Source organism: Phoxinus phoxinus, assembly GCF_949152265.1.
Source record: "Phoxinus phoxinus genome assembly, chromosome: 1".
NCBI lineage: Eukaryota > Metazoa > Chordata > Actinopteri > Cypriniformes > Leuciscidae > Phoxinus > Phoxinus phoxinus.
In genome coordinates this window covers 43,912,234-43,940,020 of record NC_136876.1, presented here as the reverse complement: position 1 = coordinate 43,940,020, position 27,787 = coordinate 43,912,234, and the positions used below count along the sequence as shown (strand labels likewise).

General features: G+C 38.2%; 2 protein-coding genes across 3 annotated transcripts in view; one reads left to right on the top strand and one right to left on the bottom strand.

Moving 5' to 3' along the window:
* Positions 1-9,283, bottom strand: part of xylt2 (xylosyltransferase II) — a 35,472-nt gene extending 26,189 nt beyond the window's left edge. For both annotated transcript variants that reach the window (XM_079624207.1, XM_079624208.1), the window contains exon 1: positions 9,123-9,283. In XM_079624207.1, the coding sequence (XP_079480333.1) occupies positions 9,123-9,254 (132 nt within the window). In that variant the 5' untranslated portion in view covers positions 9,255-9,283. The remainder of the gene's footprint in view (positions 1-9,122) is intronic.
* An 801-nt stretch (positions 9,284-10,084) lies between these two features.
* Positions 10,085-26,906, top strand: LOC306997044 (uncharacterized protein). The gene is made up of 5 exons (XM_079610065.1): positions 10,085-10,412; positions 11,761-11,870; positions 20,779-20,877; positions 21,114-21,284; positions 25,869-26,906. Exons 1-5 carry the CDS (start codon positions 10,334-10,336, stop codon positions 26,034-26,036), a joined length of 627 nt encoding a protein of 208 aa, XP_079466191.1. The 5' UTR covers positions 10,085-10,333; the 3' UTR covers positions 26,037-26,906.
* The last annotated feature ends 881 nt before the right edge of the window (positions 26,907-27,787 follow it).

The window sequence follows — 27,787 nt, the reverse complement described above, 5'->3', positions numbered from 1 at the left end:
TTACAAGATCTTTTTGTGTGAAGTGAACAAATCCCTCTCACTCAATCTTTCATAACTCACCCGTTTGTACTTAATAAACCAATAAAAACATTCGGCGCGAGGTCACAGCGTTTGGGTTCGCGCGCTCACAAGGTTTGCAGAAAGTAAAGGCTACAGGCTAACACACTCGAGGTTAGCGCCAGGGCAGACGACAGGAGGAAGCATGCAGAAAATAGTAGTGTGTGGGACCATTTCACCAAACAGAATGACACAGATGTAACGTAAGTTGCAACTTGTGTGATACAGTGCTTAAATATGAAAATACATTACAAATACATTTCAGTGGTAACAGATAAGGTGATGATAATCATCATCTTTCTTTATTATTGTTAGCACTACCTCAAACTAAAGCGCGCGTCTCTTCGGTTCGGAGCTGTCATTTTCTGAAATGAGCCGCGGCAATGTTTCAAATGAGCTGCTAACGCTAGACAAACGCCTTTATTTTCAACGCGATCACCTTGTACCCAAACCATTTCGAAACTAAGGAGCCATTTGTCCGCCGATTACATACAAGCTCCTCGGCGCCGCGTTTGCGGGACTCATGTTTCACGCTGTTGGGGATTTTAAAAAAAGTGACGTGAGTGGAAGGGCGGCGCCGGTGCCGTGTGTGTGTGTGTGTGTGTGTGTGTGTGTGTGACAGAAACTTTGGGAGCTTCTCAGGGTGGCACATCTAACACATCTTTAAACCAAATTTCCTAGACTTGTGCACACGTAAGCATCTCAACGTGGCCCGTTATTGGCCTTGGTCTCTATTCATCAAAGAAATGTATCTTTCTGGTAAGGATATATTTTCCTTTTGAATCAGGGTTTTTTGCCAACAAGAATGTTCAAACTGTCAACTCAATGTGAAGAAACAAGTGTACTCGATTACATTTCAGTCACTTGTTTTTGACCGCAGATATTGCTTACGGCCATACCACTTTGAGCACGCCCGATCTCGGGAGCCAAGGAAAGTCAGGCCTGGTTAGTACTTGGATGGGAGACCGCCTGGGAATACCAGGTGCTGTAAGCTTTTTTGTTTACTTCACTAATGTTTTAACCGTTTAAATAGCCCGTTTTTGGCAGCAGATTTCGCTTACAGCCATATCACTTTGAGCATGCCCGATCTCGTCTGATCTCGGAAGCTAAGCAAGGTCGGGCCTGGTTAGTACTTGGATGGGAGACCGCCTGGGAATACCAGGTACTGTAAGCTTTTTTTTGTTTACTTCACTAATGCTTTAACCTCGAGTCTATGGAAAAAAAGAGTCTATGATTTCTGAAGGATCACGTGACACTGAGGACTGGAGTGATGGTGCATTAGATTCAGCTTTGCCACCATATTACATGGTAGAGGTGTTAGTGAGTCCAGCAGGGGGCGCTCACCCTGTGGTCTGTGTGGGTCCTAACACCCAAGTATAGTGACGGGGACACTATACTGCCAAAAAGCACTGTCCTGAGACGTTAAACCGAGGTCCTGACTCTCTGTGGTCATTAAACATCCCAGGATGTCTTTCGAAAAAGAGTAGGGGTGTAACCCCGGCATCCTGGCCAAAATATGCCCAGTGGCCTCTGTCCATCATGGCCTCCTAATCATCCCCATATACTGATTGGCTTCATCACTGTCTCCTCTCCACCAGTAAGCTGGTGTCTGGTGGGCGTTCTGGCACAATATGGCTGCCGTCGCATCATCCAATTGGAGCTGCACATTGGTGGTGGTTGAGGAGATTCCCCCCCTTCTATGTAAAGTCTCAGAAAAAGCACTATATAAATGTAACGGATTATTAATGAATTATTATTATCATTAAAATAGAAAGCAGTTACTGTTTTTACTGTGCTTTTTGATCAAATAAATGCAGCCTTAGTGAGCAGAAGAGACTTTCAAAATCATTAAAGGTCTTACTGACCCCAAACATGTGAACGATGGAATACGTTTTCTGTAAAATATAATGGAAAAAAAATAATACTTATACTTATAACTTTTTATGCGTTTTGGCTAGAGATGCTCATATTGACCGTTTAACCGTTAACTGAAAGTCAAAATTTTGACCGATTAATACTATCAGTTAAATGGTTTAAAAGTAAAAAAATAAATATATATTTTTAGCTTTTTTTTGTAGTTGTTTGTTTGCTGCATGGTTAAAAAAAAAAAAAACTATATAGCCTATATTTGTTAACTCACGGGGTGCGTCGGCACATGCAACCACACTAAATATAATATATTTAGTGTAGGCCTATTTTATTTAATTTTTTATTTAATGCCAATTCAATATTATAATCTTATCAGTTAACGGTTAATAATCGGATAACGAGCGGCGGTTGTCGGTCGGGAAAATGAACCGAAATGAGCATCTCTAGTTCTGCCGTTCGTTTAGACGACAACGGCGTTTTGGGTTCCTGAAAACGCAAACTTTTAAAAACGGGTTTCAAAGTGCATGTTTTTGAAAACGGTCTCCGTGTAGCCTAAACAGCAAAAACGCGAATCAATGAAGACGATGACGTCATGCACATGTGTATTACGTGTTCAGTCTATAGTGTTTCATCGCCATCTACTGGCCTGGCAGCAGAATACAGCGCTTTTAGTCGTTTCCGCGGATCATCCGTTGAATAGGGATCGTTTTGACAATGGTGTCGTCTGTACGCGGGAAAACTCAAAGGAAAAACTCCGTTTTAAGCAGATCGTTATCGTGTAAACGTACCCTCAGTTTACTTTTGACTACTGAAGAACTTTTTTTTACTGAAGAACTTTTTTTGCTCAATACATTCATTGATCATGTAGGGAATCTATTCGACTGCAGGTTGAAGTGCAGATGGATCAGGAATCCAGACACAACAGCACATTCCTGATACTCGTCACAACTCGTAACCTCCTTTCCCAAATGTATTCACATATTGCTCTAGAGCAGGGGTTTTCAAACTTTTTTTGAGTGTGGACCACTATTTGTAATCAAGAATTTTCATGGATAAATGATAAATTATCAATAAAATATGTCTACACACAGTCCTACCTGAATTAATCTGCACCTCTAAATAGGCTTACTAGCACTAAAACTATAACTGGTCGTCACATCAGTACAACAGGCTTGTTAAAAGAAAGTTTACTGCACACAACAGCTGCCACATATTTTATGTATGCATTTACTCAAGCGCCCGAGGGCATAATCAGGTTCATTTGAACAACAGGCGTATATTTCCATAGCAATGGAGTATGATAAGAACACTTGGATATAGTCAAAATTTCAAAACCTTTGGCGATTTTAGGGGATTATTAATCTTCAGAGTTTTACAAATCCTCAAAAAGTAGGCTTGAGTTTGCCCACTTAACAGCACATCCGCAAAACATTTCAGAAACGCGAGATCAAGAAACTAACTGGAAATTAAAATAATAACAGGCCTTATTCATTTCATTCATAAACATTTCGTTTCATATAAACTGCCTAAAGGCTATGCGTGTGATGTGATAATGAGAACATGTTTGCCATTTATTTTTATTTTTATGAGGAATCTGGCTCGTAGATGTCTCCGACTCGCTGTCAATCTCTTCATTATTGGTAACCTCTGCCTCTTTTCTCTTCAGAGAACATGTTGCTATCCACCGATCCATGTTGTGGTTCTAACGGCACTGAACTTGAACGTCACGGCCGAGCGCCACTAGCCTATATTAGTAATCACACAATAACTTGACAATTTAATTTTATATCAATATAGGCCTACATATTCTTTTTACTATTTATGGGTATTTCCTGGTAAAATGAAGGTAACAAAATATATAATTTAATATTTTATTTTGCCTTTCCACGGACCACCTGCAGTACCCTCACGGACCACTAGTTGTCTGCGGACCACAGATTGGGAATGGCTGCTCTAGAGCCCTTGAACAGCAGACAGTTAAACATTTACTAATTAGCTATGCAGGATTCTTTAAAGTTTACTTACAGTTAATTTATTACCGGATCAGTCATCCCGGACTAACCTGAGGTTGTGTTTTGATCAAGAGCACAATGATTATCATTCCTGAAACCCCCCTGCTGGGGTTTGATCCGCCTGGATGTTTAAACACTACACCACATTATTAGCTGCAGTCATCCGAGACGAGAGCAGCAAAACGGTCACACATGATTCATTTAATTAACAGCAGTTTACAAACCCTGTCTGTGACGATAGAAATAAAGAAATTCCGGCAATCCTATAAGATCATTACACATCAGACTACGACATGGATCTGATAAACTTGGGTACGACATGCATGTAGACTGTACGATGATGACGACACCTATTGAACCGCAAGTTAGTTTATAGAAGAATAAAACGCGTGCGCTAGTGGTAAACAAATAGAGTAAGATGAAGCGCACTTTGGCAGTTTAAGTTGTAGCACCATCTCCAGTTGAATCAATTCATGTCGCATTTGTATATTGGCTAGTCAGTAGACGTAGGTCGTAGCAGCAAACACACACTGTGAGATGATCTTGCTGAATTTCTCACAGAAAATGATCGCAGGTAATCTTTGGTCGCAAAACCGTGACAACGTCCGTCTTTGAACCGCTCTCACTGTACGATGTAGTAGGGCTGTAAACGATTAATCGAATCCAAAATAAAAGTTTGTGTTTACATAATATGTGTGTGTATAATTATTTTGTATATAATACACACACCTTCATTTATATATTTGAGAAAAATGTGTTATTTATAAATAAAATTGTTCTATTTATATATAATATAAATCATATAAAAATATATTTCTCAAATATATACATGCGTGTGTGTGTATTTATATTAGGGCTGCATAACGATTAATCGCAACTGATCATTTGCAGAATAAAAGTTTTGTTTACATCATATATGCGTGTAGTGTACTGTGTAAAATAATGAAATTATTTATACACACGTATGTATATATTTAAAAAATATTTACACGTATTATATACATTTTTATATTTAAAAAATATAAATCGCCACAATTGTCATTTTTCGTCTGGGACAGCCCAAAATCATACAATGTGAACCGGGCATTAAAGTCGTGATGAAATAAGTAGGGACAGATCTTTTCTTCCACATTCCGGGTGGCCAAGATTTGGAGGCTAATTTGTATGAATTTGTACGATCTCATTTGTACGTTTTCGTACAATCTGCTTGTTTGCGCCACTGAGATTTAGGTTAAGGGGTGGACCTTTACCCTTACTTTTTTTCTAAAAAAAAATAATTCATGTGACCCTGGACCACAAAACGAGTCACATTGGTCCATTTTTTGAATAAATAATCTTTCCATTGATGCTATGGTTTGTTAGGATAGGACAATATTTGGCCAAGATACAACTATTTGAAAATCTGGAATCTGGGGGTGCAAAAAAAACGAAACATTGAGAAAATCGCCTTTAAAGTTGAACATTTATGTTCACGATTTTGCTGCATTCCCTCACAAAAATAAATGTTTTATATATTCACGGTAGAAAAATTACAAAATATCTTCATGGATCATGATTTTTACTAATTATTATCCGAATGATTTTCGGCATAAAAGAAAAATTGATAATTTTGACCCATACAATGTATTATTGTTGGCTATTGCCACAAATATAACCGTGCGACTTGTGACTAGTTTTGTGATCCAGGGTCACATATGTTTTTATATTAATTCGCATTGCCATTTGCACAGTCAATTGTTCAGAATAATATCTATAACATCCATTTAAGGGTGAATTTTAATAAAGCCTGAGGAGGACATTGAATCTATGAACAGCTGGATTTAATTGTCGGTTGTGTCTCAAAAAACAAGCAAGCTCTTAGACAACAACTTTGGCTATGTTCACACTGCAAGCCTTAGTGCGAATGTGGCCAATATCAGATTCCAGTGTGAATAGATCACGGTCAGCAGTTGTAAACATTTAAGACACAGGCCCTCGTGTTTTGCTTAGCTGTCACTATAATACTTATGAGTTCTGACACATCACTGTCTGTCACTGACTATCTTTCACTACTGTCTTGATAACGTCAGGTATGCAATATCTTTGAAATGACACCCATGATGAGCGCAGAATTGTTATGAATGTTGGTCTAGAGATACGCAAGTAATTTAGTACCACCACATATGGAAGTGGCACAGATCAGAACTGAAAAGATCAGATTCCATCATGTGGTTTGTGCAGTTCACACGGTCATGACAAAAACGGACACAAATAAGCACAAAATCGGATTTGGGCCACACAGGCACATTCCTTGTCAGCTGCATTTTTAGTCTAGAAAGGTAGTTCACTATCGGTTTTTAAAGGGTCATGAAACCCCCCCTCTTTCAGCTCAAGTCTAGCTCGCAATATTTTAGAAAAATGCAACTTAATGTGCGTGGATGGCTGTGAGAAGGGAGTGGAGTGGGTGTGGCACGGCAGGGATAACGTCATTATCGACAGTCATTAAAAATCTGTGGTAAAACGTGAGTTAAAAAATGCCTTTTTTTTTTTTTTTTTTTTTTTACAGCTGGCAAAGTTAAAGTCTAATGAATTACACTGACACATCTTATTTCTGTCCTTTCAAAAGTAACTGAACGCCCTGTAATCTAATTATATTGAATAAAACATGTACATGTATAATTACAATGTCATTATAAAATATATATCGTATTCTCCGGACTATAAGTCGCACTTTTTTTCATAGTTTGGCTGGTCCTGGGACTTATAGTCAGGTGCGACTTTAATTCATTCTGACTGAGATGAACCAAGAGAAAACATTGCCGTCTACAGCCGTGAGAGGGCGCTCTAGTTGGCGGAGTTGTTCAGAAGCGACACCGAGGAAGAACTCAATGGATTCAGTGTTGTGAACTTGGTGAACTTGCTTACCGGTAACTTGTTGGACTCGCTGGCTAATGTTAATTTAGTCTATTCAGCCTCCCAGATATATGTTCTTTATGCTATTGTGCAGCTGAATAACTGTTAATGTGTAAAGGACATCTATTCAGCTGTTGTTCTGTGTGCTACTGTGGAGCTGAATAACTTGCCTTTCCAGATTAACGTTACATGTCTGTTCTTGGTCTTGGATTTTGTGAAATAGGCCTAAATTTCTAAATAAATGCAACTTACAGTCCAGTGCGACTTATACATGTTTTTTTCCTCTTCATGACGTATTTTTTGACTGATGCGACTTATACTACAGAGCGACTTATAGTCCAGAAAATACGGTAGTTGTTTATATACACACTATAAATGCATATATTTGAAAATAAAAAATGTTCCGTTTAAAAAAAAATAAACTTTCCGTGCATATAGCCTCGATCTACGCGCCCCCTGGACCCCAATAATAAAGATGGACACAGTGACATAGAAATGTACAGCCCTATCTATTTGAACCATTATTAGCCACTGCCGTGACTGTGGAGGAAAACATGGACGAACCGGAGGCCGCGCGGATGGGAGAAGTGTCAGAATGGTGGGTAACTAATCAGAGAAGAACAAAAACCCTTCTGCAGGCAAAAGTCAGACCGGAAATTAGCATAACGTTTTTATTCATTAACGTCTAATTTTGCAACAGAAGTGTCCGCGGTGGATGGCCGGCCAACCAACCGCGCGGAGCCAGAGTCAAGCCTAGCATCGCGGGGAAAGATATGCAACGCACTTGAACTATTGCACCACGAATACAAACACTTGCGTCCCATGATCGCTCATCGACTACGCAATATCACAGTTTGACATGTCTATCATTGGAAAGATCCACGTGGTGTCATGAATAATTAAGAGACAGTGTCTTCTCATAGGATATGAAAGCTCAGTCTCATCATTAATAATTATGAGAGACAGATGAGTCATCAAAGCTCGTACAGTGCACTATACTCTCATTCCTGTGTAATAATCAAGGAACTGATATGATATTATGATATTACAAACTTAGTGCCGGCCACGTTGGAAGTTACTGAGCTGGGGACTATTTTCAGGCGCTGCGTAATAACATTGCGCTGCTGGTACAGTAGTGATTTTTCCATGCACATCATTAATTCATGACGTGCCTCATATTTTTTAATAAGAATAAGTTCCCCTTCCCCTCCCTCTTGCAGCTCTTCTCTTCTCTGATGATGCGTTTACTGGCGTGAGGGCGGGGCAACCTGTCACTCACATGAGATCAGCCAATAGCAAACCACAACCATCCAATCAATTCCCCATGGACAAAATCAAGCCCCGCCCTACATCTGTTCTTGTTCACCGTTTCACTCTCATATATACGTCATAAATAGAAAAGGCTAACTTTTAAAAAACTTCAGTTAACGGAAACTTAAAACAATAAATAAAGGTTCTTTATCGGCACTGATCGTTCCATTAAGACGCTTTAACATCCATGGAATCTTTCCATTCCATAAAAGATTCTTTGTGAAAAAAAAAGTTATTCAGATTTTCTAAATGTTCTTCACACTAAGAAAAAAAAGGTTATTTTAAGAAGAATTCATTGAAAGTTTTTTGGGGGAACCAAAAACGGTTCTTCTTTCATCGCTGCAAAACAACCCTTTTGGGACCCTTATTTTTAGGAGTGTAGTCAGCATTTCTGGGAATCATAGTCAAAGTCAGTGACCTATGGTGTTAAAAAAGTGCTGTCTAGGTAGGACACTTTAGACTAGCCCTAGAGATGGCCAGGGGATGGCCAAGGTAGGAGGCTCACTAGAGTTGCATAATGTTGCATACATTGAAGCCCAAAAAAATCCTGAGTGTAAAGGCAGGAATATAAGACCATGATGCCTAAAAATGCTGTCTATGTATGTGGCCCTCTTGGTTAAGACGACACAAAATGATGCCTACGTAGACATCTCACTAAGTTTCTTATGGGTGAAGTCAGTCCAGTCATTTAAAACCTGACGCCGGTCAAAACAAACCACTCTAAATGACCGCCTGCCCTACAAAACACTTGACAACAACAACAACTTCAAATATGTTTCATAGATACATTACGACTTTTTTCAGGTAATGCATTAAACATGCTTGTTTACGCTCGGTGTCGCTATTACTGGAATTACAGTTCATCTATTGAGACTGGAGTGACGTGTTTGGCTTAGCTTAGCATGCTATCATAAACCTTCAGATCAAACGGCGCAACTGAGACGCGGAGGACAGATTTACCCGCATGAAACAGCACCTTACCTCCGTCTCTCCCTCTTCCAGACTCCGCAGGCTCCATACCACCAGCCCCTGGATCAGCAGGATCGTTAAACCGGCCGCGATCGGGAGTTTATACCGTCTAAGGAGCTTCTGTACACGGGTGCTCGCGACCATCTTTCCCCCTTGAATCGCACACACAGCAGCGAGTCATGTTAGCCGCGAGTCGCAGACTGGAGGGAGTCGACTCAGTGAATCAGATTGTGAACCGGTCAATAACCGTTGAGAAAGATTCGCGGTTCAGAGTCTTTTAACCAAAAGATTCTAATTCAACTGAATCAAACTGATCGGATTCCATGTTCAGAGAGGAGATGCCGAGGTGGTTGTGAAAATATTATAAATAAAGTGTACGATTAACAAATTCACGACGGATTTTTTTAATATAAACTGATTTAAAATATAGCCTAATGTTGCTTTTTAAAATAAACAAATAAACAATTTAAATGCACAATTCTTCAACTCCTCCTGTCATCCTAATACTCACATATTTAAGTATCAACATGTAGTTATATTAAATATATTAAGTATTTTCCGAAGAATTAAAACATTCGAATGAGAAAGATAAATCAATGAACGTATAAATATTGCTAGCTCTGCTAGTTTTCTAACGTTAGGTGGCGCTCTATAAAAGCGCAAAGTCCTGCTTATCTCCAAGACAACCAGTAAACGTTCAAGGAATGTTTCAGCTCGTTTATTTGAGCGATACGGAAGAGACCAAGAGACTGAGATGGCATAATTAATTATCATTTTTATTATTATTATTATTTTTAAAGACAATAAAGTTTATGTATTCCTAAACTAAGACATAAACAAAATTCCCAACTTTATTTGTGTCTATTTCACATGCTCCCTAGCCGAAATGAACGAATCCTACTACGGCGAAGTCTCAGCTCATGAATATTAATTAGTCATTGCAGCCGTTGTCTAGCAACTTCCCCGCAGCGTCCAGTCACGAGCTTCATTAATATTCATGAGCCACGCCTTCCCCATAGTAGGATTCTCCGTTCATTCACCGACGGCAACAATGTATCTATACCGATGACTAGGATGTGAGTCGTGACTGACGTCCAGTTCACTCAGCTGAAGTCCTCTCGTGTCTCTCTGAATCTGAGATGAAGCTGGGAAGAAGGAAAGAGGACTCTCGTGATGGCTTGCTATGAGACAGCTTGTTAGGAGAGTTGTATTTGTTGTCCGAGATGTCCAGCACTGTGTCCCCAACTGTCGCCTCCACCTCGAGCCTCTCGGCGGACCAGCGGGCAGTCGTCGTGGGCGCATGTGAGTATCACCTTCAGATGGGTACTTAATATCCATATAAATACTGTATTTCTCGATGTTACATGTCTTAATTGGGCTGATGATGTCGCAAAATTTCCTTGAAAATGATACTATCATTTGTCAAGTAGTATTTTCTATTTGTATATATGGTTGAGACCATAAATTACTGTAAAATATCTTAAAGGTTGTTCTTACTACAGTGTTCAGTGTTGGGTAAGCTACTGTAAAAGTAATGTATACTTACATCTTCAACAGTGTAATTAGATTACTGTATTAATTACTCTTTCTATAAAAGTATTGGATTTCTAATTACTTTCTAAACACATTTCAATCTCGACCAGTTGAGCAAAATAAGGATAGACATTTTAATTATTTCAGATAAATAATATAAAATTGCATTAATTATTCTTGAACTGACCAAAGTGTGTAAAGGGAGAAGGTTACAATAAAAACATACATTTTAATATTAGACGTTACATTCTGATACTATTGTTTTTATATACAGTTGTTCTATATACAGTATTTAATGCAATTAAATCAGAAGTAACTGTAATTAAATGACAAAAAAATTCAGTATAATCCCGTACTTTACTTTTTCAAATAAGGAATTAAATTACAGTAATTAGCCTATTTACTTAGTAATGAGCTACACCCAGCACTGAAAGTTAATATATTTTAAATATACTAAATTGCAACTGTCATTACAAACGTGAAATTAAAAATATATGTAAATACATGACATACATCTTTCAGCAGCTTATCATTTTCAGCGGTTTATCATTAACGCTTATCATTATGCAGCTCACTTTAACCATATTTCAAAGACAATAGAAGTAATTAGATCTATATGTGTGTGTGTATGTACTATATATATGTATACATATGTGCGTGTATACAGTATATATATATATATATATTATTAGTGCTGTCAAAACGATTAATCGCGATTAATTGTATCTAACAAAACTATGTAAATATATGTGTGTGTTTGTATATATATATATATATATATGTGTGTGTGTGTGTGTGTGTTTGATATATATATATATATATATATATATATATATATATATATATATATATATATATATATATATATATATATATAACATGAGTCCTTAAGACACTTTATTATGCAGAAAATATGTTTGCCAAGATTGTAAAGACTCATGCTTTATGCTTAAATGTTTTGAAATTGTATAAATTGTGCCTGTCTTTTAATCTTTACGAATCTAGAAATGTACACTTTAATGTTAAAGTTCAAAACAGAAAAAGCAGCCCGAGTGTTTCCGAAAGCACACGCTGCAGACGGACTGACGTGTTCGGTGTGTGTGTTGTCTTTCTCCAGTCTGTTGTCTGGTGTTTTTCTTCATGATCGTGGTACTGCTGTTGATCCTGTACCGGAAGGTTCCTCTCTGCTGCAAAATGAGGGTTTGCCAGGAATCTCGTACTGACATGGTGAGGGAAATCTCATTCGTCAAAGCTTTCATACTTTCATTGAGTGCCTTATAGGTCGAGTGTTTCTCCTACAAACCCAAGGCTTGCACATAGTCTCGGTACAAATCATACCTCTGGCTTTCTCTGAACACAGTTTGAGACATTGTTGAGATTTCTTCTTAAAACTTTAGAGGAGACATGTGAGATTACTGAGGGAAAAATAAAATATAAGAGGCTGGAGACTTCATCTCTATGTCCTATGAGGGACTATTGAGATATTAATAAGATGCCATTTGTTATTTTCTTTTCCAATAGGACATGAAATCAGCGAATGAAAGTGTCAAATGTAGTTGAAGAGTTACAGCTGACCTAGTTTGATATTTTTTTGTGCGAATGAAGAACATCTCCCACTGTTCAGTACACCGACACACAATCAGAGATTACATATTATCTTTCTCTGTGCTGCTAAACTTTCATGTGCTTCGGCAAACACCGTGACTCAGTTTGCATGTTGTCAGCGTCAGCTGCGATATTAAGCAAAACAAACTCAGGGAACGTAAGCAAGAAAGCTTCCAAAAACTCAAAGATTTGACTGTGAAGAGCACAAACTGTCCAGGTTTACGTGAGTCAGACAAACAAGCCGTTCTGTTAGAGAGGAGCACAATACAGCGTGACCGTTCCCCTGACTAACATGGTCACAAGTGCCCTGGAGAAGTTACACAGTAATCAGATCTTAAACTTAGTGGAGGAGTAAAGCTGTCTGACCTCGTACACTTAAAAAAAAATAAAAAATGTAAGCACTGGAAATTGGAAATTATATACCGGTACTTAAATACAATGTTTTCTAAAAAATAATTGCATATAAATTGTATTAAATTAAAATGTATAATAGTTTAAATTTATATTAAATTGCAATTAGTTGACCTGTAGAGTGTTTCTGACACACTCAAGTACGACATCTTTCTATGTAATTCCATAATTATATGTACAGGTGAAACTCGAAAAATTAGAATATGGTCCAAAAGTTCATTTATTTCAGTAATTCAACTTAAAATGTGAAACTAATATATTATATAGACTCATTACATGCAAAGTGAGATATTTCAAGCCTTTATTTGTTATAATTTTGATGATTATGGCTCACAGCTTATGAAAACCCCCAAATTCAAAATTAGAATATTGTGAAAAGGTTTTCATAAGCTGTAATCCATAATCATCAAAATTATAACAAACAAAGGCTTGAAATATCTCACTTTGCATGTAATGAGTCTATATACTATATTAGTTTCACATTTTAAGTTGAATTACTGAAATATATAAACTTTTGCACCATATTCTAATTTTTCGAGTTTCACCTGTACATTGTCTTTGAAATATAGTTAAAGTGAGCTTCAAAATGACAAGCGTTAACGGCAAACTGAAATATACTAATGTAATTTCTGCTGAAAGATGTATGTCGTGTATTAAAATATGTTTGTAATTACACGTTTGTATTGTAATGACAGACAAAGTATCAATTTAGTACATTTAAAATATATTCACTTTTAGTGTTGGGTGTAGCTCATTACTGAGTAATTAATTACATAAGTAAAGTGCAGGAACCTTCCAATGTGGGCTGTGAAGCCTCACCTCATGTCAGAGCTTTTCTCCTCTAATGTGCCCAGTGCTCAGGATGTGTGTCGTGAGAGCAGATGTTAGATTAGACCGAGAGAGAGTGCGGCGTTTATCTGCTCACACTTCAGCCTGAAGTCATGCCTCATCCTCAGCATTTCCTTTTCCTGTTCACTTTCAGGCCTAATCGTCCCCCCTGGGGGAACTTTAACCTTATCTTAGTAACACAGGGAAACTGCCTCCACAGAGAGGAAATGCAAATGCATGTCTGCTAAGTTAACCTGTGGTGAAGATAGGCATGAGGTAGCCACACACACAATTGACCATGTACGCACTGTAAAGTTTCGGGAGTGACCACCATATTTAAACCCACTAAATCAATGGTTCCCATTCCCATTCCGTTCCTAGAGACCCGCCTTCCTCAAGGTTTAAAGTCCCCATGTAGTCAATAATTTGATCCCTTAAAACTAATCGTTGATCACCAAAAAACATATATACAAGTTTTTTTTCCTTGGAAAAAAAATATTCATGTCTTAAAATAGCTTGAATGTAACTCTACACCCTTGCCTCATTTATATACGTGGTTCTTTAAATATGCAAATGAGCCCCGTCTCCACTCACTCACACCAGCTCAGAGATCCACTGGTTGACGATCACACGTTGGTCTGATTGGTTACAAGGTAGTGTGTGACGTCAGAAACACCTGCGAACCGCGTTTTTGAGACTGTCTTTGGTTCACTGCAGTTTTAAGGAGAAAATACTCAGCAATGGTGTCGACTTATGAATTTTTGTTCTCTTAAAACACATTACAAAAAACACTTATAAGATAACGAGCATGTTTACACGCACACCAATACGCTGACAACAAAAATCTGTTAATTGAAATGGCCTGTTTTACCAGCTTTCATGCAAACCAATAACCTGGCAAAGCAAGAAGTGCACGTTTACGAGACTTGAATGTTATTTGTCAGTTTTCATGTATAGATTTATTTTTGTTGGGCAAACTGTAAGTTAAGCATCATCCTGATTTTTCCTCTGGGGTTTGGATTATTGCAGTGAATAAGCTCTGTGATCTGACCAAAGGTTTATGACTCTTGCACGTTTTGTCCATCATGGTGATCTTCACAAATGAACACAACTTTGAAACCTAAATATAATCGGCAGAAGTCAAAAGCTTTTTCATTAAGCTTGAAAGTTGGAGTTATAATAGTTTGCAAGCGCGCGATGGCGCTCACAATAGGGCTGTGAAAGCGACTAGTGAGATGATGAGTTTATACCTGTTCGGATGATGGCGTTTAATGTCCCAGACAACCTCTGTATAGTCCCATTTAGACACTTGTTATCAACCGCCTTTTACAAGACAAGTAATTGCTTAAACAATCACAAGAGGGCATTACTGATCTAGCCTGGTTATACCAGACTCTCGTAAATTTCATTTGTACAGAGAGTCTCTCCATTGACCAGCGTTAACTTCCTTGAAGGCGGGTCCTCAGTTGAAGTTTAAAACTATTGGATCTGCCCAGAGTCACTCTGGATCTGCCATAACCAATCGCTAACGTTTGGTCGTGACGTATGACGACTCAAACTAGCGCACAACCTCAACGTCATCGTTCTCAGCCACTCCCTCTGTTCGCTGATTGGACCGGTAAAAAACTGACCGGAGAAAACCCAAGAATACACCACAATCCCAGACCTAGTACTGAAGGAAAATGAAAATTGAGCGGAAGTACAGTACGTAGGAGGGCGGAGCCAGGCTAATTACTGATCTATTTTATGTAGTAGAATAAAACATTGAAATCCCTTGAGCTTGTGTTCACCACAGACATTATTTCCGCCATTTAACCCCAAAAAACCTTACATTGACTTGGAACTGAAGTGCTAAAATGCAACTCGGTTCTGGGTTTTGGTCTACGGAAATACATCATCCCTGCAGCTCTCAACTGCACTCATTTTGGTGTTAAACAAAGCATTAAACCCCCAGTTTTGCTAAATGTCAGTGAGAAACGTGTAAAGACTCACATTTTCCTCTCATGCATGCCATTTCTACGACTGTACCATATCTCCGCAGCATGTACAGTTTATTTGCTCTTCCTCACCGCAAAACACTTGTTCCAGTTAGATGCGCTTAAGGGCGCTTTCCTGTCACATTTCACACGTGTGCACTTCAATAAGACGAAAGAACGCTGGTAAAGGTGTTTATATGCGGGTGAAATCTATCTGTCGATCGTTTATGACCCCAAATTGATAAAGGAGAACGGTTACATGCTTTGTACATGACCTCATTGAAGGCTTTATGGGAAGGTAGATCTCCAGAAGCAAAACTGTGCACCCCTGATCTAAAGTATCATTGCATGTGTGCACAATGTACAGCAGTCACTTCTGAAATGGTTTACCACCGCAAAGGCTGTGAACAAGAAATTGCTGTTTCGCTTTTTTACATGTTCAGCTGTCTTTAGTGCGTAAAGTTGCTTTTTGAGCATGAAAAAGGTCCCTCCAGCGGGAGTTGTTCTTTACATCTGCAAGTGTTTCTGAACTCCCTGAAACGCCTCCAATTCCCCTTTGGCTAAGCCACGCCCTAGAATGTAGATTGACCAATCACAGCGCAGGCAAGAACGAGCTCCCACAGCGGTCCGACACTTTTTCACAGCGCTCCATTGACTTTAACACAGGCGTCTCATATTTTTGGTCTCGGCAGGCTATTACCGTCGTAGTTTGATAAAAAATATGGTTGTGCCTGGGGCATTTGTAACACAGATACGCGTTTCCCAGAGAGGTTGGAGGGGGGTGTCTGTTTTTTTCCCTTCCCAAACCGAAATCAAATCCTGACAAGTGTCGTCTTTGGATTAAACTGTGTGGACGTCCTCAGTCAGCGAAACCCCTCAAGGATCAACAAGCTCACTTTTGTGCTCTAAGATAAATTTTGCTTTTAACCTTACTGTGAAGTTATACTAGTTAGACAGTTTTAGGTTATGATTTCGGTTCTCTGCCCTAATTGTTGATACGCTAGCACACGCTGCTAATAAATACAACTATACTTGCGTAGTCCGTTTGCTTTGTAATAACGATTATAGAAGTGTAACGTTATAGAGACCTACCCAACTTTGCATGAACAGTGTTGCTCCTTGATTTTGGGGCTTAGCCAAAGGTGAATTGTAGGCTTGAGTTTTCTTCCCGGGAACGAACACATCACAAAAATTCTCATTTAAATAGTTAATACACAGGATAAAGGGGGTGGGGCCTGGTTGAGTGAGTTAGTAGAGCATTGAAACTCGCGGTTATGGTAATAGGGCGGGACATTTCCCAAACACCCTCATAACGCTTGAGCAATCACAACACACTGATCCAGCCGACCAATCAGAGCACAGTTTGCTTTTCAGCAAGAGGGGCTAAAAATCAGGAACTAAATAGGGCTGCATTTCCAGTACAACGACGTAACTCGCTGCTTAACTACTATAGCATATGATGTAACGTTGAAGAAATTAACTAGCTCATCACGACCGTAACCGAAACCTTATTGTCGCCATTTTGTTTAACCATGTTGGTTAATGATGTCACGCACATGGTGAAGGAATTAATCTTTTAATGAATCCGTTTGAGATTGAATTAATGGCAGAATTTTTGCTAAAGAATTACGGACATGGCATCTGGGGACTATTTCTAATTTTTTTTAGTTATTTCGCTTTATTTACAGATTGTATCGTTCTTGCGTACTAGAGCACGTTCGCACACGTGCACTCTTCAAAAGCGGCGATTTAAATCTCTTGACACACTAATAGACATAAATGACATTTGTATATATTTTGAAAATAAAATATACAGATTGTATTTGTACTGAACGTCAGCTTGCTTATTTATTGCTCAAGATAAGGATTTATTGAGTCCACATGTCATGAAAACAAGAAACCCTGCTTCTTCTAGCCACAGGTCGAGAGCTGTCGTTCAGACCACACAACTTTGGGATGCTGTTGGCACAAAACCAGTCACATGACGCACGGGTATATTTGTGGCAATAGCCAACAGTACATTGTATGGGTCAAAATTATAGATTTTTCTTTTATGCCAAAAATCATTAGGATATTAAGTAAAGATCATGTTCCATGAAGATATTTAGTCAATTTCCTACCTTAAATATATAAAACATTTATTTTTGTGAGTGGATGCAGCACAATCGTGAACATAAATGTTCAATTTTAAAGGCGATTTTCTCAATGTTTCGATTTTTTTGCACCCTCAGATTCCAGATTTTCAATAATTGTATCTCGACCAAATATTGTCCTATCATAACAAACCACACATCAATGGAAAGCTTATTTATTCAGCTTTCAGATGATGCATAAATCTCAATTGAAAAAAATGTACCCATGTGACTGGTTTTGTGGTCCAGGGTCACATATGTCCTCTTACTGAGGGGTCTTCACCATCTGATCGTTAGGTTCAGTGGTTTGATGGTGGGGGGGATCACAGGAGACAAAGGTTTTACTTTAGGTCAGGCACTGAAAAAGGCACACCGCTGAAGAGGTCCTCCCCCGACTTCAGGGCTGATTTTACACGCTTTTTGCTTTTTCACACTGCCTGAATCAGAGGAGCAAACAAAAGAACGTCTCTCTTATTGGGGGGACTCCGGGACTGTTGAGAGGGAAAACCAGCGAGGGAAGGTGACCCCTGACCTCACATTTACTAAACGTGTCTCCCGGTGTCCCGAATAAGAGGGGTGATGGGAAAGGTCAAAATACGTCACTCTGAGTGATGTCAGAGCTGTCAGGAGCTCTTGCCTTGAGTCCAAGACATCAGCTGTGTCTCAGATTAGGGCCCGCTTTCTTTAAGGGACGATATTTGACTAGTGGAATTGATTGACAGGGGCATTTTTTTCTAACAATTTATAAACACAAAGCATGTTGTCTATTTAAAAGAATAAACTTTAGTATTTTTTTTGTTGGTATATTTTTAAGAATATACATCAGTGTGAACTGATATTAAATGCATGTTAATTGAAATGAAAATGTATTATAGTTTAAATTTACATTAAATGCTATTAGCTGAACTTTTGAGAGACTTAAGTACATCTGCATATGTAGTTTCATAATTTTTTTCTGTTATCTTCGACACAGATATATTAAAATATACTTTAAATGTAATATTGAATAACACACTACAGTTAAAATGATAATCAAGAACTTTAGTATGTTAGCCTGCTTTGGTAGTCAACACATCAAAATAATTATTAAAACGTGATTTAAAATGTACTTTAAAGCAAAACTTTTTAAACCATGCACTTTTTGATGCAGTCAGACATTTATTATTGCAAAATAAAAAACTTTTTTTTTTTTTTTTTTTTTTTTACATAAGGTTGAATCTCATCTACATGTTTTGTACACAAATTTACAAAAAATTATATTTGAAATTAAGTAAATGAAATCTATTAAAAAAAAATGTTTGCCGTTGTGACAATATTTCATTGGTAAAGTATATTTATGGTAGAACTTCGTGTAAAAATGTATTACATTATTTAAGGAAAAAATAATAATGTAATAATGGGAATAACTCACTCAAATTAAAATGTCCTCACACAGTCATGGTAGAAATTTATCACACAAAGTAATTGTAAAGAAAAAATAACGTCTTAATGGTCTTAAAACAGGACCAAAATATAATTTCTTATTTTTTTTTCTTAAAATTTTTGATGTGAAATTATGTAAATAACAGAAAAAAAAACAATAAAAAAACATCAAGTGGCATTTTGTTGCTTGCATTTACCTCAAGCCCTGGTTAATTTCCAACCCTTCTCTGCATATTTTGTCCAACTAGCGCACTAATGACTTGTAACACTGTAAACTGACTTGTCCGGGTGACATATGGGCTTGTAAAAGGGAGTGCGCTCGTTTAGTAGTACCTGCCGCAGAAACAAGGGTGCAAAACAGAGGCAGACCGTTAAAACGCCAGTGTGGGGATTGTTACTCAGCACCCTGATGACGCAGTAAGACACTGTATTGTCCCGGGACACAAAGGCATCTATGGGTATTCACTGGGTGTCCGGCTGGGCTGGAGGAATTCCTCGGCCTCACGCGGGGCCCGCCTGCCTAATCTAGCGCTGGATGGGAGGGGAGGGAGCCGTTGAGGAAGTCGCTTGGTGGTCTTCTCCTTAGCGGCGTAATTTATGACCATCCAGAGGTCTGGCTCCAAACGTAGCAGAAGTAGGAAGAGGAGGAGAGACATTGCAGAAGACAAAGATGGGGGTGTGAGACTTTAAATCAAGATTTTGGTGATGGTTTGACTCGCAATCAATATGAAAACATCGCAACTATTATGCTGGTGGTTGAGCTCCAGAAATGACAATAAAGCTTAAAACTATGAAGCAGTCCATTTTCAACATTGATAATAATAATCAGAAATGTTTCTTGAGCAGCAAATAATTATATTAGCTGAAGGATCTGAAGGATCATGTGACACTGAAGACTGGATGCTGAAAATTCAGCTTTGATCACAGGAATAAATTACATTTCGCAATATATTCACATAAAAAAACTGATAAGCATTTTTCAATATTATCGTTTTTACTATATTTCTGATCACATATACTATATGCAGCTTTGGTGAGCAGAAGAGACTTCTTTCAAAAACATAAAAAAATCTCACCCAAACTTTTGAACGGTAAATGTCAAACACTGTAAAAAATAAAATAAAAAAAATAATTGTGATTTTAACTGTAGAATATTGTAAAAAAAGAAACTTGTTTATAGGTTAACAGTTCTCTTATTATATACAGGGAAAAGACTGTAAAAGATCTCATGTCATGTTTACAGTAAAATACTGTTAAATGCTGTTTTTTTAGAAATAAAAAAGCTAATCAAATAATAATTTACTGCGAAAAACTATAAACTGGCATTCCCACAATTTCCTGTGTAACACTTCACATTTAAAAGTATTTTCTTTAAATAATTATTTACCAGTTATTTGGGTTGTATTTGACGACATCTGTTGTTTAATGAATGTTTATTACATTGTTATAGTGTCTGTGTGTTACCATGATGGTGTTTTGTGTTTGTGTGATGAATTTCTCTTTTACCAACTGTTATTATGCTGGTTGTCAGTACATGTTAAAGGTACAAAAGAGATTTTACTAGTGTGCGTCATGGATTTACCGGTTTACATTGCAATGTTCTTGTAAATTACAGGTGTATACTGTAAAATTTGGCGGTCATTCTGTAAATATGTTTACTGTATTTTTGTACAGGATTATTCTGACAACCACAGCTGCCAGGATTATTTATTTTATTTTTACAGTGTATTAACAGTGGCTTGTCATTTCTTGGTTGAACAGGAAGCTCCTCCTCAGTACTACCACAGCAGACAGACTCTAGTTGGTTCATCTGATTTTGAGCAAACACACGACACCGGTCATGATAACGTCAATGCACAGGTAAGCGCTATGAAAGAACCTGCGTCCTGTACTGTATTTCACCCTCATTTAGTTATAAACCTGTATGACCAATAGGCACCAAAATACTTTTCCTGAATGGAAAGACATTCACTTTTGTTGTGTGTGGTCATTGTCTTGATGGGAATGCAGGTTTGGAACAACATTAGGGTGAAAGCTTGTCGTCATTACTTTCAGTTCCTCATTTCATCCGTTTTGTTTCTGCTTGTGGCTGTCAGTCAGGCTCTTTGTTCCTCATCGGTGTGCCCAGCAGCTACTACCTGTCCTCACTGGAGCCTCCTCATCCTCGCCTGCCTTCGTACGAGAGTGTGCGCAAGAAAGACAGACAACGGCAGATCCACATGATGATAGCCGACCGCTTCGGCCTCAGCGGACCTATTGTGACGGAGGTGAATCATTTAGCCATAGTCATCATATTCAGTGTTGGGGTGTGGCGCTACAAGTAACCTGAGCAACGTAATCGGATTACTTTTTTCAAGTAACTAGTAAAGTAACACATTACAGATACTTTTTCAAATAAGTAAGGTAAGCTACATTGATTTGATTTCCCATGTGTTCCCATAAAGAGAGCAAAAGTTATATTTTTTGGCAAATGTAAAGGCCTTTTCACACCATAAGTGAAATGAATGAGCTTTAGTAGATAGTGTACAGGTGTGAATTTGCATTTCCTTCAGCCTAAAGCTTATTAATATCAATTTTGGTGTGAAAGGGCCTTTACAAATGCCAAAAAAATATAACTTTTGCTCTCTTTTTTGTTGTTATTAAAAAAATAAAACAAGTAACGCAAAAGTTACTTAACGCATTACTTTCTATGAAAAGTAACTGAGTAATACAATAAGTTACTTTTTTTAGGGAGTAACGCAATATTATAACGCATTACATGATTAAAGTATACTTTTTTTACTTGGGAGGGCTATATACACAGAGTAACTAAAAAGCTAAACAAGGATCAGGTGGTTCAAATCAATCAAACAATGAGTTGCCATGACGACAAATGAGAACCTTCTAGAATCCTTAGAAACAAAAAGAAAACAAAGAGTTACAAACTAAGGCCACATTTACACATAGCCGGGTATTTAGAGAAACGAATATTTCCCCCCCTCCGTTTTCAATAATAACATCGTGCACACAACCCGCATAAATACGCCGTCGAGCGCCATTATAACTATGCCAAACCTAATGGGCGGCAGTGTAGAGGGAGAAGGATAAAGGCATGCAAGCCAATCAGAATCCTCAGAATCGACAAGAGAGAACCTAAAACCCCGTTTCTCCCAGTTGACACGACAACATATAACCGGCGTTTTCAGAAATCTCCACTTTGGCCGGAGTTTTTAGAAACAATCGTTTTCTGGGATAAAAACGGCGTTTTCGTGTAATTGACAGGCCAAAACGCCGAGAAATATCTGCGTTTTCCCATCGTGTAAACGGGGCCTAAAACTCCATACAGAAACCAAAGCGTTACACAAGTATGACTGGTCATGAATTTACAAATGACTTTAAACTGTAAAAATTCTGCACAATTGCATTATGGAGCCTTGTGGATCCCTTGTGAAAATTAATTTGTTAAATAGACTAAATGGAAAATTAGCACTTTTTAAAACTGTTACACCGGAGGACCTTTGAAATTAACTGCTGGAATCAAAGTTTATTACTTGTCACAGCATCTAAAAAATACACTTTTACAAATATACATTCAGATATAAACTTTAGATAATGCAAAAAAAATAAAAAAGATTAATGTTTGGCAACTAAGCAGTAGTTGCTTTATTGAAGGCCAGCTGTGACAGTGTTGTCTATTAGCAGTGTGTGGCTGCAGTATAAGCTGGTTATCTACGGCAGGTGTAGTCTAACTGAATTAACGAAACAATAGGTTTTCAATATGAATAACCCTCTATTTTCTGCTCCGTAACATGATCACGTATCATGTAAATGGCCATTCAGTGCCGCACAGACAGGCCCAGTATCCATCACCTGCGCTGATGCCGTGACGCATGCATGCTGCCCGCTTTTCATGGCCCTTTTATGTTGACTCAGTGCCAGGAAACGCATGAGTACACACACTAAGGGAAATTGATGCACATCAAACATAATAACTGTCTTGAAAGGTAAACAATGACAGAAAGTACGGCTCATTGTCTGTCTGTCCTCTCCTGCACTCCCCCAAGTTTCAATGGGTGGATCGTTCTCTCCAATTAACCATGTTCCTGAGCTAAGAGAGCTTGTTCTTCATCTAAAGGCTACAGTTTTGTCTGTCCTATAATAGCTCTGTTTATTTTTAGGAGGCTAAAGGGAAGGCTCGGAGCTCACAGATTAAACATTTAAAAGAGATAGTGAAGGAGAGACAGATAAAATGGCAGTAATATCACCAGCTGAATTTGTTTAAATAAATGTTGAGCGCTGTATTATGAATTAGCATAGTGCAAAGGTCTTTATCTTGTGGGAAAGTCCTGACCTGCTAAGCTGTAGAAATATTACATAATAAGAAAATATATTTTGGTAACACTTTATTTAAAGCCTTTATGTATAATGCATTGTAAAAGTATTTTGAATGCATTAATTATGCCTTGTAATGCACCGTATCACGCATTCTATGATTTCATGAATAAGCGTGACCGCAGTTATATTGTAATACATTGTTACACCTTTATAAAGTATAATGCAGGAAAACACATGACACACAGCCAATTTCAGATGTAACAAAGAATGTGCAAATATTATAATGCATTTTAACTTTGGTTGCAATTATTTATGAAATTATTTAATTCATTACAACGTACATTGCAAGCAGCGATGAAAAGGGCCCTCGCACCCGTGCCACTGCCACCCGGTGGCTTTAGGAAAACAGAGCACGGTGAGCAGGATGTAAATATAGGAGGACTATGTTAAAGCAGAGAATGTCTAATAAGGGGAGAAGGTTCACTCTCGCTACACTTCCGGCTTCTGACTGGTTGCAGTTCCACTCTGATTCCATATGAGGGCGCTCACAGGACGAGTGCAGAATGAATGGAGGTCTATGGAGCTATACCCCTCAAAATCCACTTTTCTCAAGATATAATTTTTTGTCTAGTAATTTGAATGTTGTATTCGAAAGGAGATGCAAAGAAATTGCACATTGCTGGGTGTTAGATTTTTTAGAGTCACTTATTTGCTTTAAAAAGTCTTTCAAAATGTCAATGACGTCATACACATCATACGACCAGAGATACTGCTTTACGGCAATCCTTCAGTCACTGTGGTGCTTTCGCGCTCTGGACTTTATTTTCTCTCGAGGCATCGCCAGCACAGCTGACACAGGTAAATACACGTGCTAGAAGAGTTTCTGCTAGAATACATTCTGTTCCCGCTTCGGATGCCACGATAACATCAAGCGGTATCTCTGGTCGTAACCAGTCCTTCACTGACCAATCAGCGTTCATAAGCAGAATGCTAGCGTGTTATGGGCAACAACAACTCAACCTGTAAGAAATCGAAAGGACATAAGTACTCGTTCATTCAATTTTCGACCTATAACCCATGTTGAACTTGCAAAACCTACAATCAAATCTGAGATTTCTCAACGGCAATCGGCTGAAAGGGACAAATTTAGCCGTCTAGCCCTATAGACTCCCATTCATTTTGCACTCGGGTGATCGCCCCCAGTGGAACTCTGGTGGAACTACAACCAAAATTCGGTACAATAGGACTTAATAGGGAGTGAACAGGCTCTCCGTAGACGGGCTCTGGTTAAAGTCATTTGTATTTGCCACACTTTCTGCTACCAGCAGGTGGCGCTATTACTATAACTAAATATTGTCATTTAGATGTGTTCAGGACAGGACTCTTATGAAACATGTGAAGTTTGGGGCAGATTGGGCATTGTATGCCTGTGTTACTGCCGGCTGTTTGTGGTTGCTTAGCAACATCGGAACTGCAAGCAATATTAATATAGAACTTATCTGATGATGCATATATCACCCAAAGGATGAAATTTGGGTGTGCACATCTACATTTGTCAGGCCGCCAAAAACTCAAGATCTTCGCAATTTAACGTCACAAAGGCCTTAAGATAACATGAACAAACTCCTCCTACAGTTTTGCGAGGCAGCTGCACGCAAACTCTGAGTCATGCGCACAAACATTTTGGACACGGTTTGGAGACACCGATGGTGAGCTGAGGGACTGACGGCAGATAAAGGAAGACCACTTCATCTTCATTATGAGTCCTAATCATAAATACAGCGCATGTTCACAATAACAGTTTAAATTAAAAAAAGAAAGTTTAAACTATGCTTTAGATCTGATATACACATTTAGATTAAATATGTCATTCTCATTAATGGAGTTAAGCACTTAGATTATATGAAATCATTACCAAGAAGTTACACCATTTTTATATTCTAATAAGTAGAAATATTTGTAGTGGATGCGCTGCATTTGTGTTTTAACGTTTTAACTACGGCGAGGATTGCTTAGCGCATGATAATAGCAGAACTCATGGTCTGAGAATGATCAATAATGCACAATAAGGCCTATCTGTTTCTATTAAAATTACAAAGTTACTATTTGGCCAGTGGAAAAGATTGAGAAAAACTTTCTCTGAAATTGTATTTTATACTATTTGATTTATTAATTCAAAAACAAGGCAAGGATAAGCTACTAAATGATTTTAAGCAAGGTAATGTGACGAGTAATGAGTCTTGAACTGTTTGTATCACATGGATGAATATGCATATGCAAATGATATGCAGATGAGGCTATGCTTAGTAAAACTAGGCGTTGTAAGATCCATATATGGTTATTTCAGGGTGGAGACAAATGTGAGGATTTATAAAGAGAATTTTCAATAATTATAAATCATTTCTTCAATCCTAAATGTAATTCGTGAAGCATGCGAGTTTTGTATTTTTGGTTAAACACTAAAAATGTGTTCAGCATTTGTCTTGTGTGTCAAGCATAAAGGTTTAAGTCGTGCTTTATCTCTGTTTTCACCACAGCTGCCTCCCACATACGAGGAAAGCATTCGTCAGTCCGTCCAGTCCATTGACATCCTGTCACTCGAGGAGCGTCCGGTTACGCTCTCTGAGCCCGGCACAGATTTACCTGCTTATGAAGCTCTACCTCCCATCACAGACTCACAGGATCCCAATAACCCTGTTCATTAAACGCACTCACGGAAAAGGGAAGAATGCAGTCCGTCCTCGGCGTGGAAATGAACAGCTGTTGAGCTATCGGTGATCGCTCAGCCTGACACTGGAGGAGCAGACGTGTGTGTGTGGACGCCGTGCTTGCAAAAGACACCAACAAAACTTGACCTATGCAATAACTTGCACTAGCACACTAAATGAGAGGAGAAATATAATGCATCACTACTGGAAAAAGGGAGAGAACAAGATTATGCAAGAATTTAAGTTCTATGTCTCTGTTAACACCAGCATCAAACTGCTTCTATATAGAAATATACTGACGTGACTTTTCCACGCCTACAAATGTTATATATAATTGATACCAACTAATATATATGTGTAATATATACACATACATATATATACACACAATAACACTGTAGTGACATTTATTAAGGAAGCAAATAAAAGTCTATTCAGGTTTCATTTTTCAGAGATGGCCGGTTCATCTCATACCAAAGTAGCAATTGATATTCTGTACCGATTTATATGCTTAAAAAGGACATTTGAAGCCATGTTTTGGACATTACAGGGAAGATTTCTTGTTTGTTTGTTTTTTACCGTTTCATCATATGTAATCATTATGTGCTTTTGTATGAGAGTTAGTCTTTTTTTGCTAAATTAGATTTTTTTTAGATAGACCAGATTTTATCATTGTTTTAGTCGGAGAGAATGGAAATTAACTTGAATTCAATGTAGGTTTTAACCAAACTGCATGCTGTTTTTCTTATGTAAATATATCGATCGACCAAATGGTGCCTTGCTGATATTCTGTTTGTTGAATCTCTCTTCTTGAATTACCATTATGAATGTGCTAATTGTTTCCCCCACTCTGAATAAAGGTGACACAAAAAATACTGGATGAGAAAATAATCCTTAACATAACTGAAAAAAAATGCAAATATTACAAAATGTGACATTAAAAGGTGTAAAAGTCACTAGTTTTTCTACAGTAACACTGTCCAACAGTGACACCCGCAGGTATAGTTGGGAGGTTTGCTTTTAAACAGACCCCCTGCCTAAACTAAAGCGTGTAATGGGCGTTACGAAGAAGATGAAGGAGAGTTCAAAAAGGTTTCAATTAACAAAAAGGGTTCTTTAATGAAAACAAACTCGGGTAATGCACGAGATGATTGCAAAGTAACATCTGCACACAAACACGAACAACAACCGACAACTGAAGGGTGAAACAGAGCAATAAGGCTAGGTTGTCTACATTAATCTGGATACATTTGAAAACGACGTTTTCGTTTAAAAACACTCTCAGTCCACATTAGCGTTTTCAGGTGTTTCCCGACGTTTCAGTGGATGTGGATGAGAAACTTTTGAAAAATCCCAGAAAACGAGTACTGCATCGAAGACGCTACGGGAAAGATTCTTTCTCGAGATATTGAAGACAAAAAATTAATCCTTAATTTTGTATTAATGTAAAACGCTAGCAGCATACAGCCTCAGGCGGAACAGCTTGCATGCCTATTGGCTGCTCTGCGGCAAAAGCAGCAGATGCGAGGCCTCTCATGACGCTTGACCAAGCGGCAACCTCCCTGTCTCTCTCTTGAAACCAACACGGAAGTGAATTAAACGGTAATTCATCGACTGGCCGCTTGAGGCTGGCTGCAGAAGGGAGTCAAATCTGTATCTCCCGCATGTTAAAATGCCCAACTTTACAGCAGAAAAAAACATGTTTACAGCCTGGTTCTCTCTGTGGCTTTGGTCTATACAGCTAATTT

Excerpts from the sequence above, each read along its gene's own strand:
- LOC306997044 (XM_079610065.1), top strand. The coding sequence starts at position 10,334 with ATGTCCAGCACTGTGTCCCCAACTGTCGCCTCCACCTCGAGCCTCTCG. Across the intron at positions 20,878-21,113 it reads ATGATAACGTCAATGCACAG|TCAGGCTCTTTGTTCCTCAT; the intron begins GTAAGCGCTATG and ends TGTGGCTGTCAG. Across the intron at positions 21,285-25,868 it reads GCGGACCTATTGTGACGGAG|CTGCCTCCCACATACGAGGA; the intron begins GTGAATCATTTA and ends TTTTCACCACAG.